Here is a 14,980-nt window from a genome sequence, read left to right on the forward strand (position 1 = left end):
CTTCACACTTCCAGAATGATGTCTGCGAGTTCTTGAATACTGTGTCACCATGACGATGCATCAGCTGGCAATCTGCTGTCAAGGCACTTACGTTCACCGGACCTAACACCGTCTGATTTTTAGCTATGGGGTTACACCAAATACACTGTTTGTACATCTGCCACTCCGCACAACATCGATGTCTCAACGAGGATGTACTGGGACAGTTGTGACTGACATCGATGCAAACACTTTGGGGCAAGTGTCGATCGATTTGGCCTCTAGAATGGACGCGTTCCTTATGGCTAACGGTTCACACATTGTTACAATCCCTTGAAATGGTCTAGATCATTTTGAATAGCCATGCGCATCTATCCCCTTTGCACACGTTACCTTGAGACACAAAGGCTGATACGAAAAGAGTCACATTGTTTGTACACTGAAGAGCCAAATAAACTAGTACACCTGCCTAATATCATGTAGAGTCCCCACGAGCACGCAGAAGTGCCGCAATCCGACGCAGCATCGACTCTACTAATGTCTGGAGTAGTGCTGGAGAAAACTGACACCATAAATCCTGCAGGGCTGTCCATAAACCAGTAACAGTGAAAATCTCTTTTGAACAGCACGTTACAAGGCATCCCAGATATGCTCATGTCTGTGGAGTTTGGTAGCCAGCGGAAATGAACTCAAAAGATTATTCTTGGAGCATTTTTGTAGCAACTCTGGACGTGCGGGGTGTCTCATTGTCCTGCTGGAATTGCCCAAGTCCGTCGGAATGCACAATGGACATGAATGGATGCAGGTGATCAGACAGGATTCTTACGTACGTGTTACCTGTCAGAATCATATCTTGAAGTATCAGGAATCCCATATCACTCCAATGCACACACCCCACAGCGTTACCGAGCCTGCACCAGCTTGGACAGCCTCTGATGACATGCAGAGTCTATGGATTCACGAGGTCGTCTCCATATCCGTACACGTCCATCCACTCGATACAATTTGAAACGAGACTCGTCCGACCAGACAACATGTTTCCAGTCATCAACAGTCCAATGTCGATGTTGACGGGGCCAGGCGAGGCTAAAGCTTTTTGTCGTGCAGTCATCAAGGGTACGCGAGTGGACCCTTGGCCCCGTTGCTCATATCGATGTTATTTAGTTGAATGGTTCGCACGCTGACACTTGTTGATGGCCTGGCATTGATATCTGCAGCAATTTGCGGAAGGATTGCACTTCTGTCTCGTTGAACGATTCTTTTCAGTCGTAGTTGGTCCCGTTCTTGCAGGATCTTTTTTCCAGCCGCAGCAGTGTCAGGGATTTGATGTTTTACCGGATTCCTGATATTCACGGTATACCAGTGAAATGGTCGTTGGGGAAAATCCCCACTTCATCGCTACCTCGGAGATGCTTCGTCCCATCGCTCGTACACTGACTATAACACCACGTTCAAACTCACTTAAATCTTGATAACCTGTCATTGTAGCAGTAGTAACCGATCTAACAACTTCGTCAGTCACTTGTTGTCTTATATAGTCGTTGCTGGCCGCAGTGCCATATTCTGCCTGCTTACAAAAAAAATGGTTCAAATGGCTCTGAGCACTATGGGACTTAACTTCTGAGGTCATCAGCCCCCTAGAACTTAGAACTGCTTAAACCTAACTACCCTAAGGACATCACACACATCCATGCCCGAGGCAGGATTCGAACCTGCGACCGTAGCGGTCGCGCGGTTCTAGACTGTAGTGCCTGCTTACATATCTCTATATTTGAATACGCATGTCTATACCAACTTCTCTGGCGCTTCAGTGTACAATAAAATCATTCTTCTGCTTTTACCGAGGGAGGTGACTTTGTGGTTAGCCCACTGGACTCGCATTCGGGACGACGACGGTTCGAACCCGCGTCCGGTCATCCTGGTTTAGATTTTCCGTGGTTTACCTAAATCGATTCAGGCAAATGCAGGAATGATACCTTACGGCTGAATTCCTTCCCCATCCTTCCCTAATCCGATTGGACCGATGACCGATGACCTCCCGCAAATCAACCAAGCATCCAACCAGCCAGTCTCTACCTTTCGCTAGACTGAATCCTTAAATACCTGAATACATCTCTAACTGAACTAAATAGCAGTGAATCTTATTTTACAACCAATATTGAAGTTATATAGAGTACATACAGTCAAATCTAAGATATGTTATAACTTCAGGTATGACTTAGTATGTTGCGTATTTGCAACAACAACTTGAGAAAATCAACGCAACACTTCATTTAGTAAAACACCATTATTTAATATTTTGACAATACATTGAAAGGAGTTAAGCGATTAACAAAATTATGGCCGCATACATTTTAAATAATTATATATTATACTATATAGACTTATTTGTGAGATTCTCAGTAACAAATTAATGTCTCTTTTAGTGACGGATGAGCGTTACACTCAAACACGAATATTGGCTCTCCTTTACAGTGTGGTCTATAACATCTTTGCCTTGTGTCTGTAACCTGAGGCCAATAATCTATTGCATCAGTTCGAGTAAACGTAACTGGAACCGGTTCGCAGTACTAACAATTTGCTAGAATTTCCAGAGCGCAATAAATGTGTTGAGGTCGGATTATTGAAAACTTCAATAAATCAGAGTATGTACAACGTAAAATAATAAATACATTTGGTCACTGAAGTATTGTGGTGCTACAAATAAACGGAAATATTTGCTTCCACAATACTTGATTTCATCTTTAACATGTGCTCACATAGGTAACAACCGCCTAATAATGCTTATTTTACACAAACAGTATTTTCAAATTCACTTGCACATGCAATGTCAAAATCTGATTTTCCTCACATCATGGATATTATAGAACAAACAAATAATTTTCAGAAATAAACTCAGAATCTATCTATAATCGTCAAAACAATGACGACAGCTTTTCTGCTGCGTGTCGTGAGCAAAGCGTGAAAATCAAGCCGCTCTAGAAGTACCCAGTACATTCAGGAGACGAAATCACTTGTCAAAGGCTTTGGCAGATTCCTGTAGAATCTGCACCTACTGTCATTGGCACTCAAAAACGAATAACCTTCCATTTATTAGCATCGCCCTGGTATGATACGAATTCGCAACGCACGGCATAAAGGGGTTAAATCTGCGTTTCATGATTACCAAAAAATCAAATGGCTCCAAGCACTATCGGAATGAGGTCATCAGTCCCCTAGACTTAGAACTACTTAAACCTAACTAACCTAAGGACATCATACACATCCATACCCGAGGCAGGATTCGAACTTGCGACCGTAGCAGCAGCGCGGTTCTAGACTGATGCGCCTAGAACCGCTCGGCCACATCGGCCGGCTTATGATTACCACACTACCGCTTTAAAGAGCAATACCAGGCTTGAGGAGCGGAATAAACTCTTTCGTGACCTTAAGAGAGAAATTTCCAATTTTAGGCTGACGTATCGCTCAACGACAAGAGCTTAGTTCCATTCCTGTGCTAAAACAGGAGCACTGGATTTACACTGAAAGCCAATTTATACGCAAGGAATTTTTTTTTTTTAATAGAGAAGGAGTAACCAGTCGATAGGTGTTCCCCAGCGACTTCGTTGCACACTCTCATTCATTAATCAGCGTAAACGTCAGACGTAGCCGTCAACCTTCAGTTGATTTATGGATTCTTGGTCGGTGTTATGCAGAGTGTTGCTAATCCTGCTAGTCGTTCTCTCTCTCTCTCTCTCTCTCTCTCTCTCTCTCTCTCTCTCTCTCTCCTGCCCATTGATCCAGAAGTCTATCAATCTCGGCAGGCTTTATACGAAAACTGATACTTCAGTTAGAAAATGTATTAAGACATTGACTGCACAGTACACCTGCTATATTCACAGTCACGTATCTCTCTAAACCTTTTTCTTCACCACGAGTATCGCTTGTAGTCTGCTATTCAGAGGGTACATGCTCAGGTCATAGAGAAAGGAAAGTATCTACGCTGAGGTGACAAAATCATGGGATAGCGATATGCACATAATTATAGAGATGGCGGCAATATCGCGTAAACATGGTTTAAAATGCCATTTCATTGGCGCAGCTGTCTTTTGCACTCGCGTGATTCGCAAAATATGGGAGAGAATGTCACAGAAATGATACAGGAATTGGGCTGGACATCATTAAACGAAAGGCGTTTTTCGTTGCTACGGAATATTCTCACGAAACCCCAGTCACCAACTTTCTCCTCCGAATGCGAAAATATTTTGTTGACACCGGCCTACATAGAGAGGAACGATCACCACGATAAAATAAGGAAAATCAGAGCTCTTACGGAAAGATATAGGTGTTCATTCTTTCTGCACGCTATACGAGATTGGAATAATAGAGAATTGTGAAGGTGGTTCGATGAACCCTCTGCCAGGCACTTAAATGTAATTTGCAGAGTATCCGGCATGGTAGTTGTAGCTACACACATGGGACACTCCATTCCGGAAACAGGGAATTCAATATTCCGAGGTCTACAGTATTAGGATTCCGGAGTGAATATCACGACCGAGAGCAGCAGCGTTAGCGTAGAGTTGTCAGTGCTAACAGACAAGCAAAATGTGTGCAACAGCCGCAGAAATCAATGTGGGACGTACGATGAACATATCCGTTAGGACAGGGCGGTGAAATTTGGCGTGAATGGGCTGCAGCAGCAGACGACCGACGCGAGTGCCTTCGCTAACAGCACATCGCCTGCAGCGCTTCTCCCGGGGTCCTGACGATATCGGCTGGGCCCTAGGCGTCTGGAAAACTGTGGCCTAGTCAGACGAAACCCGATTTCACTTGCTAGGAGCTGATGGTAGGGCTCGAGTGTGGCGCAGAAGCCATAGACCCAGGTTTTCAACGAGGTATTGTGCAATCTGGTGGTGGCTCCATATTGATGTGGCTGTCTTTACATGGAATGGACTCAGGTCCCACTGAACCGATTATTGACTGGAAATGGTTATGTTCGATTACTTGGAGAGCATTTGCAGCCATTCAAGGACTTCATGTTCTCAAATAACGATGGAATTTTTATGGATGACAATGCGTCATATAATTGGTCCACAGTTGTTCACTACTGGTTTGGAGAACATTCTGGACAGTGCGAGCGAATGATTTGGTCACCCAGATCGCCCGACATGAATCCCATCCTACATTTATGAGACATAATCTAGAGGTCAGGTCGTGCACAAAATCATGCACCGGCAACGCATTCGCAATTATGGTCGGCTAGAGAGGCTGTGTGCCTCAGTATTATTTCTACAGGGGACTTGCAACGAATTTTTGAGTCCATGCCACGTCGAACTGCTGCAGTAAGTCGGGCAAAAGTAGGTATGGCACGATATTAGGAGCTGTCTCATGACTTTTATCGCGTCAGTGTATATCTCGGTAGTACAATCATTAAGTTATAAGACTGGAAGCATAGCGATGGTGTGGTGCATTAGAGGACGTTGGTAGCACCTTAGTGTGGGACCTTGTCAGTTAGTCTCTCCCTGCAGCAAGAGACAGTTGGGTGCATGTGTTATAAGCAGTTGATGCTGCGACGGCGATTCGAGTGGGCTTATCGGAACTCGGTTATGCTGGAGCTGAAACAACGGACAGACATATAAAGTTCTACCACAAATCGCGCAAAACCGCTACGGGAACGTTTCAGATGATGCAGCAAGTTTATGGTGACGACTCATTATGTCGCAGTGTTTTGTTTAGACGGAACCAACGTTTTTTTTCCCAAGTAATAGAGCCGGCCGGTTTGGCCGAGCGGTTCTAGGCGCTACGGTCTGGAACCGCGCGACCGGTACGGTCGCAGGTTCGAATCCTGCCTCGGGCAAGGATGTGTGTGATGTCCTTAGGCTAGTTACGTTTAAGTAGTTCTAAGTACTAGGGGACTGATGACCTCAGCAGTTAAGTCCCATAGTGCTCAGAGCCATTTGAACCATTTTTGAACCGAGTAATAGACAATTTGAAAGATAATGTGCGTTGTGGCCGGCCACAAACGATTAGAACTTAACGCAATTGACCCGAACAAGACACGGTTTACCCAGTGCGATGTACGCTGTGTTACGCGGCATCTTAAGTGACATGCAAGTTATTGTGGATGCCTAATGTTCAGGCGTCAGGCTCAAAACTTAATAACTGCACTAGTATAATCCGCAAGCAATCAAACGGTATGTGGCGGAGAGTACCTCTGGTACAACTTTTCCATCTTCATTCACAAATAGTGCGTAGAAAAAGTGACTGTCCGTAAACTTCCTTATGATCTCTAATTCCTCGAACTGTATAGTCGTGGTCATTTCGCGAGACACATGTGAGAGGAAATGATACGTTGCCTCGACTCTTCTTCAAACGTACGCTCTCGAAATTTCAACATCAAGCCTCTCCGTGATAAACAACGCCACTCTTGTAGCGTCTGCCTCTGATGTTTGTTGAGCATTTTTTTCACAGTTTTACTCTCTCTGACTGTGGATGTGACTCTCGCTCGCTCTTAAGAAGATGTTTGTTCCTTGAACATCTGCACCCGTAGCCGAGCTTGCCACTGGAAATTAATTTGTCCACAATAGGGTAATTTCATCGCTCCTCTTCTACAACTTTGTGTAACGCTTGTGAAGGCAAGTAGCATACATAATACTAAGATAGGGAAACTTAAGCCCATTGGCTGATTCAGACCTGTACGAAGCACAGTCTGTTAGTACTAGCAAATTTCGTCTGTGTTTACATCATCCAGTCGCAATAGCTTCATAGATTTGTCAGACAAAATGGCAGTTGTCGAATTTTCTTACTCTCTCACTAGACCTTCACACGTTAGGTGGACCATTTTTGCAAGCTCGTCAACATTTAGACCACCAACAACAACATTTGCAACATAACGCCCACTCACGTCGTTGGTTTCATCTGTGAACACCTAGACCTTTTGGTCAGCAGCACTATTTCTTATTTTGTTGAGCACCTACTTTTAGCACACAGATAAATAGTTCTTTCCCAGTTTGGATTCATGTGTTGTGTACTTCTCCGAGAACTGCTTGAAGCGTAGATTCTTCAACTTCTCCAATGGAATGTGTCAAAACACCATGATCTAACAAGAGTCCTTGAAGAATGACTGACAGCTGAAGAGAGATATGTCTGCTCAAATAACAGCGTTCTTTTGTCATTATTTTCAGCACATCTCTTCACAGAGATGCCTTTTGTGGCGGTATTATGGTACTGCTGCACGCGAAAGCGCTTTTCTACACTAGTTGAACCTCGCATACTTTACAAAATAATATTTCCCTGTCAATGTTAAACTTCTCTGCAAAACCACGAACAAAACCTCACATCTTCATGCTGTTGCAGCATTTTACTTTCTGCATGTTGAACCGGACTGAGTTTATATTCAAACTGAACATGTGACCGGGTTTCCGGTTTTTATTACGACGGAAGCCGCCTTAATTGGCTTCGAGAGCGTTTTGTTGATCCCTCGCGACAATCTCTTAAGTCAGCGAACCGATTAGCGTGTTACGCTGCTTGTCTACTACATTCCTGACAAAGTTTTGTAGTAATTGTGAAGTTTGTGACAATACCATCTTCATATAGTTAAGGCTAACCGGCCATCGACCTTCTTCTTCTCTGCTGGATGCACACGCATTGCCCGAACTCTTACGGGACTCGGTAAGATTGTCTGCCGCGAGTAATGAGGAGGGGCACTACGAATGTAGTGTGTGGACATTAAGTTGGGAATGTTGGCCTCACAGGGAGGGTGCAAGGGATAAATCCCTGCAGTCGCACTATCCTTTGTGGCCTCGGTGGCTCAGATGGACAGAACGTCTGCCATGTAAGCAGCAGATCCCGAGTTCGAGTCCGGATCGGTGCACACATTTTCAACTGTCCCCTTTGATGTATATCAACGCTTGTCAACAGCTTAGGTTCTTGATTTAATTATCATTTCACCCTGACACACTGGCATGTGAGAAGCATTCTCATATTTTTATTCTTGTGTCCTAGACACAACAAATACAAGTATAGGGATTTTTGTCAAAAGCTGGCCGAAATATGACCAATTATGGCGAAATTTGGGCGAAATATGACCTAGTATTGAAAAAGGCATAAATATGACTTTATATGCACAATAAAAATACAATTTTCTTCACTACAGTACCTAAAGTTCAGAGAAAAAAATATGACCTTTCATTAAAATCCGGGCCCTATCCATGATTTACACTGCCTCAAGACACACGTACTCAGTTTCTAACTGCAATAATTCTCTTCATGTGCTAAACCTTTAACGTAAGATTATACCTGTTAATGAGTAGCTTACGACAGCATTTTAAAATTTTAAATTCGTTCAATAATTACGGGAAATATTGAAAATCAAATTTTTGTTGTCATCAGACAGGCAATCTGTAACTGGGGTCATGAACCGGGAGCAATGAACGGTGATGTACGACAGACGTTTAGTAACACAGATGCTACGCAAACGAAACGTCACTGCAGAAATTACGCTGTGACAACAGCGTGCGTTTACAGTCGTGGGCTGAGGTGAAGGCTGCATCTCTTAGGCAGAAGACAGGACCATGAGGATTAGGAGAGCCGATCAGCCTCTCCTGGTCAATTCTTATGGTGTGTTCATGCTGCCACCTCGCTGTCTGCTGCTCGTTGGCGTGGCCTGGCGATGATAAAACAAGTCCACTGAGTCCAACCAGCATATTTAACCTGCACCGTCGCTGCTCGCCCGACTGTTCGTTGTCATCTTCAGCAAGCGATAATATCAAGCTAGGCTGTGTTTCGCACCGCGACCACCGCCGCATGTCCTGAAACGTGAGCTGTGATTGGCTGCTTCAAGATCACCCCAGCAGTGTCGAGTTTGTTAGCGCTCTGCTAGCTATGTGAATTAGAGCTGTTGATAAAATATCGATATCTCGGTTCTTTTCCCAAAATTATCGACGTATATCGGTGACGTTCTTTCCACAATATATCGATACATCAGTACCGAAGTGGCAGCATCGAGTTCCGAGATTTTTATTTTAAATTATATTTTTTTCACAGTTTTCGGTAGATATTTGAAGTTGTTATTTGCAAATTATAGTAGAACATAATTTTACTTTCAGTGAGCTTTCATCACGTCCAGTCTTTCTCTTTAACTGTGTAAAGTAGGTATATGTGGCACAAAAGAAAAAGTCCGATTGTACTGGGGGGAGGGGGGGGGGCGATGTGAATGGAATAACAAGATTTCCGATGTGATGAAATGGCACACATCGTTTGGATTAACGCATCTATTGTGCTATTTCTTCACATCGGCATTCTTCAAATTCAGTTGCTGAAAATGATGAACAAATATCTAAATGACAAGATTGGTTCTGCAGTGGGGGGAGAGAGACGTGTGAGAGGAAATGCTCATGGGCGTACCCAGCGAGGGGCAGGGGGGGGGGGCAGCTGCCCCCCCCCCCCCCCAAAGTATATTCGCAGTTTTTCACTAGTTTACTGTTTTATTTAATAAGGAATGCTGTGTGTTTTCTCGGATTGTACAAGTGCATTCTTGTATTTAATATGTTTATTAAAAGCGGTTTTTCACTGGTTTACTGTTTTATTTAATAAGAAGTGCTGTATGTTGTCTCGAGTCCTTGTTTCCTGAGACCAGTATGACCTGCCCCCCCCCCCTTTCAGATCCTGGGTACGCCCTTGGAAATGCTGACGTAATCGGCGCTCTGCGCTGCTAGCGGAAACTGCAGCGTTTAGTTTCCCAACGAAATTTTGACACTACAGCTGCTAGGTCGATAGCGTTAGCAGTAATGAAAAAACAGGGAATTCAACACGCAGTGTTCGGACAAATCTGGTATGTGACGAAACCGAACGGCAGGCCCATCGGACACCTTCTATTGTACCACTTACACGCATTTACCGTTGTTAGCAAAGTGGTTATCGCCAAGAGTGAACGTGCACCGTTTTCCTTTCAATTCTTGCTCTAAGGGGGATAGGCAACCTGCTAGTTTGTTGATTTACAGAATATCTAATAATAAATCAATACTCAAAATTGCAGCTCTGAAACCAGCAGTATATTTACAGTGTGAAGCCGATATTTTTATTGGCCGGTACGTCAATTTCTTCCTTCGATACACCGACACTTTTTCTCGATATATCGAGTGACGTTAATGATGTTCCTTCTAAAATATCGATGTATCGGACACCCGATATTTTTAAAAATATCAACAGTCTCTATGTGAACAACTGCAAGGTAAAGACTCCTGGCGAGCAGCGAGGCTGCAGCGTAAATGTAATAAGGTTTGCAGCGAACAGCGGAGTGCGATATGGCAGCAGCGAACAGCGAGAATGCAGCCTATACGTGCTCTTAAAAATGTTTTTCTTTCTTGGTCTTTTTCTGCTCTGTTTTTGCACCCTCTCTGTGTCTGTGCCCTTCGCAGGGATCTGTCATGCCACTCCGTTGGTACGGCCCTGTCAGTGACAACAACCATCACCAGCATTGGATGACGAGAGTGAGTAACAGTTGCGCCTGCTGTTGGCAGGACCACAAGCTGAAACACATGGCGGACCTGCAGCAGAGCGTGGTGTCGGACCCAGAGACGAAGCAACAGATCAACAACCAGATCGTGCAGTGGGAGGAGAACCTGGAGCGACTCCACTGCGAGCAGTTCCGGCTGCGCTGCTACATGGCCAGCCTGCAGAGCGGCGAGCTGCCCAACCCCAAGGTAAGCCCAGCCGACTCCTCTACATCGCACCTCAAGCACCAGGCTGCTGGCCTAACACGTGTCACCTTGCTGAAGAACCGAGAGGCAGGTAGTTTCTTCTACACAGAGTGTCCCATAGTTCTTGGCCACTCCAAATAACTTTGTGCCCAAAAGAAAAATAAAAGAAGATGTATCAAGCTAATGTTGCTTAGCTAGCAGGGGGACATTAACTACACTACTGGCCATTAAAATTGCTACACCAAGGAGAAATGCAGATGATAAATGGGTATTCATTGGACAAATATATTATACTAGAACTGACATGTGATTACATTTTCACGCAATTTGGGTGCATAGATACTGAGAAACCAGTACCCAGAACAACCACCTCTGGCCGTAATAACGGCCTTCATACGCCTGGGCATTGAGTCAAACAGAGCTTGGATGGCGTGTACAGGTACAGCTGCCCATGCAGCTTCAACACGATACCACAGTTCATCAAGAGTCGTGACTGGCGTATTGTGACGAGCCAGTTGCTCGGCCACCATTGACCAGACGTTTTCAATTGGTGAAAGATCTGGAGAATGTGCTGGCCAGGGCAGCAGTCGAACATTTCCTGTATCCGGAAAGGCCCGTACAGGACCAGCAACATGTGGTCGTGCATTATCCTCCTGAAATGTAGGGTTTCGCAGGGATCGAATGAAGGGCGGAGCCACGGGTCGTAACACATCTGAAATGTAACGTCCACTGTTCAAAGTGCCGTCAATGCGAACAAGAGGTGACCACGGAGACGTGTAACCAATGGCACCCCATACCATCGCCAGTATGGCGATGACAAATACACGCTTACAATGTGCGTTCACCGCGATGTCGCCAAACACGGATGCGACCGTCATGGTGCTGTAAACAGAACCTGGATTCATCCGAAAAACTGACGTTTTGCCATTCGTGTACCCAGGTTCGTCGTTGAGTACACCATCACAGGCGCTCTTGTCTGTGGTGCAGCGTCAAGGGTAACCGCAGCCATGGTCTCCGAGCTCAAGTCCATGCTGCTGCAAACGTCGTCGAACTGTTCGTGCAGATGGTTGTTGTCTTGCAAACGTCCCCATCTGTTGACTAAGGGATCGTGACGTGGCTGCACGATCCGTTACAGCCATGCGGATAAGATGCCTGTCATCTCGACTGCTAGTGATACGAGGCCGTTGGGATCCACCACGGCGTTCCGTATTTCCCACCTGAACCCACCGATTCCATATTCTGCGAACAGTCATTGGACCGCGACCAACGCGAGCAGCAATGTCGCGATACGGTAAACCGCAATCGCGATAGGCTACAATCCGACCTTTATCAAAGTCGGAAACGTGATGGTACGCATTTCTCCACCTTACACGAGGCATCGCAACAACGTTTCATCAGGCAACGCCGGTCAACTGCTGTTTGTGTATGAGAAATCGGTTGGAAACTTTCCTCATGTCAGCACGTTGTAGGTGTCGCCACCGGCGCCAAGCTTTTGTGAATGCTCTGAAAAGCTAATCATTTGCATATCACAGCATCTTCTGCCTGTCGCAATTCGTGGTGTAGCAATTTCAATGGCCAGTAGTGTAATATAGGGGAAAGGGAACAATTATCCGGATGGATCTTCTACGAGACGTCCGATTCATTTTCTCTGGTATTTCGACATATATATGCAATTTTGTTTTTGTAATGTGCAGGTGGATTTAGCCAAAACAAATGCTGCTCATGATGTCTGTCCATCGACTCCTACTGTTGACAGAAAGCGTCTGTTTGTTTTTAGAAACGGGATTTTACCTGCCTATTCGGTAGAGCGGTGTGAGATTAGTCTAGTCCGACACCGTTGTATTGGTATATATTAACAGGGACAGCAAAACACGAAGAATAACCAGTACTCCAACGGCGACATCCTGGTCTGCGCTGACTGCCTCTGCCTTGCAGCAAAGCTATTCAGTCGCTGCTGGACTACTACACTATGTGATCAAAACTATCCGGACACGTGGCTGAAAAGACTTACAAGTAGTGGCGCCCTCCATGGGTAATGCTGGAATTCAATATGGTGTTGGCCTATTCTCAGCCTTGATGACAGCTTCCACTCTCGCAGGCATACGTTCAATCAGGTACTGGAAGGTTTCTTGTGGAATGGAAGCCCATTCTTCACTGAGTCCTGCGCTGAGGAGAGGTATCGATGTCGGTCGGTGAGTCCTGGCACGAAGTCGGTGTTCCAAAACATCCCAAAGGTGTTCTGTTGAATTCAGGTCAGGACTCTGTGCAGGCCAGTCCATTATAGGGATGTTATTGTCGTGTAACCACTCCGCCACAGGCGTGCATCATGAACAGGTGCTTGATCGTGTTGAAAGATGTAATTCATCTTACTCGAAATGCTCTTCAACAGTGGGAAGCAAAGTGCTCAAAACATCAATGTACGTCTGTGCTGTGATAGTCCCACGCAAAACAACAAGGGGTACGAGACCCCTCCATGGAAAACACGATCACATCTTAATACCACCGCCTCCGATTTTTACTGTTGGCGCTACACACGCTGGCAGATGACGTTCACCGAATATTCGCCATGCCCACACCCTGCCATCGGATCGCCACGTTGTGTACCGTGATTCATAACTCCACGCAACGTTTTTACACTGTTCAATCGCCCAATGTTAACGCTCCTTACACCAAGCGAAGCGTCATTTGGCATGTACCGGCGTGAAGTGTCGCTTATGAGCAGCCACTCGACCATGAAATCGAAGTTTTGTCACCTCCCGTCTAGCTGTCATACTACTTGCAGTGGATCCTGATGCAGTTTGGAATTCCTGTGTGATAGTCTGAATAGATGTCTGCCTATTACGCATTGCGACCCTCTTCAAGTGTTGGCGTTCTCTGTCGGACGACAAACGAGGCTCAAAATGGCTCTGAGCACTATGGGACTTAACATCTGAGGTCATAAGTCCCATATACTTGGAACTACTTAAACCTAACCAACCTACGGACATCACACACATCCATGCCCGAGGCAGGATTCGAATCTGCGACCGTAGCTGTAGCGCGGTTCCGAACTGAAGCGCCTAGAACCGCTCGGCCACATCGGCCGGCTAGACGAAGTCGGCTGTACTCTTTTGTGCTGTACGTGTCCCTTCAAGTTTCCACTTCACTATCACATTGGAAACAGTGGACCTAGGGATGTTTAGGAGTGTGGAAATCTCGCGTACAGACCTATGACACAAGTGACACCCAACCACCTGACTACGTTCGAAGTCCGTGAGTTCCGCGGAGCACCCCATTCTACTCTCCCACGATGTCTAATGACTACTGAGGTCGCTGATATGGAGTAACTCACAGTAGGTGGCAGCACAACGCACCTAATATGAAAAACGTTTGTTTTTGTGGGTGTCCGGATACTTTTGATCACATAGTGTATTTATTCCTTGTGTTTAATTGTCCCTATTAATATATATATCAATACAACGAATGACGCACTAAACTAATTTGGGACAGCTCTATCGAATGGACATTTAAAATTCTGCTTTAAAAATAATTCTGATCGTAACTGGAAACAAAACGACTGTTTCTGTCGACACTGGACGTCGCATGAAGCGCGTGGCGAGCAGTGAACTGCAAAAATGAAATTGCGAATATCTGCCGAAACGTCAACTGTATATAGCGCGTACCGGGAGGAATGAGCAGTATTCAGGGATATGATAGGAACGATCATTCTAAGCAAGGAGAGAAGTGTAGTAAACATGGCTCTAAAAGGTATATGCCTACCTTAAGACATATGAGAACTTCTTCATCTTCGATACTGTGGAACAAATCTGTTCTACTGCAACCTCTTTGCTTCCAATATTTTGAGAAGTGGTAGCGTGAACCAATGCAAGAATGAGGAGTTCAGTAAAATTGGGCTCTAAAGTACATACCTTAAGATCTTGTTCGTCTTCGCTAGTGCAAAACACATCCCTTCTACTGAGCAAGTGCTAATACCTCTTAAGGTGTTCGTTTTATCAGACAATTTTTTCTTGTTTTGATCCGTACTACCTCCTCCCAAAATACTGAAGGCAAAGAGCTTGCTGTAGAAGAGATTTGTTTCACAGTATCGATATGCAGAACTGCTTATATCTCTTAAGGTATGCTTTTTAGTACCCATGTTTACTAAACATTTTTGCTTCGAATGGTCATTCGTGTTATATCCTTGAATATTGACCATTCATTCTGGAACGCACTGTGTGTGTGTGTGTGTGTGTGTGAGAGAGAGAGAGAGAGAGAGAGAGAGAGAGAGAGAAAGTCTAAGTCTAATTGATGAGCTATGTCTTAAGAGCATAAAATTTTCATGG

At 45.0% G+C, this 14,980-nt stretch overlaps 1 protein-coding gene across 1 annotated transcript in view; it reads left to right on the forward strand.

Annotated features, from left to right (window-relative positions):
- Window positions 1–14,980, forward strand: part of LOC126419799 (protein still life, isoforms C/SIF type 2) — a 924,442-nt gene that overhangs the window by 751,422 nt on the left and 158,040 nt on the right. The window contains exon 5 of the mRNA XM_050086986.1: window positions 10,479–10,661. Coding sequence (XP_049942943.1) covers window positions 10,479–10,661 — 183 coding nt within the window. The remainder of the gene's footprint in view (window positions 1–10,478; window positions 10,662–14,980) is intronic.

This window comes from Schistocerca serialis, chromosome 9, assembly GCF_023864345.2.
Source record: "Schistocerca serialis cubense isolate TAMUIC-IGC-003099 chromosome 9, iqSchSeri2.2, whole genome shotgun sequence".
NCBI lineage: Eukaryota > Metazoa > Arthropoda > Insecta > Orthoptera > Acrididae > Schistocerca > Schistocerca serialis.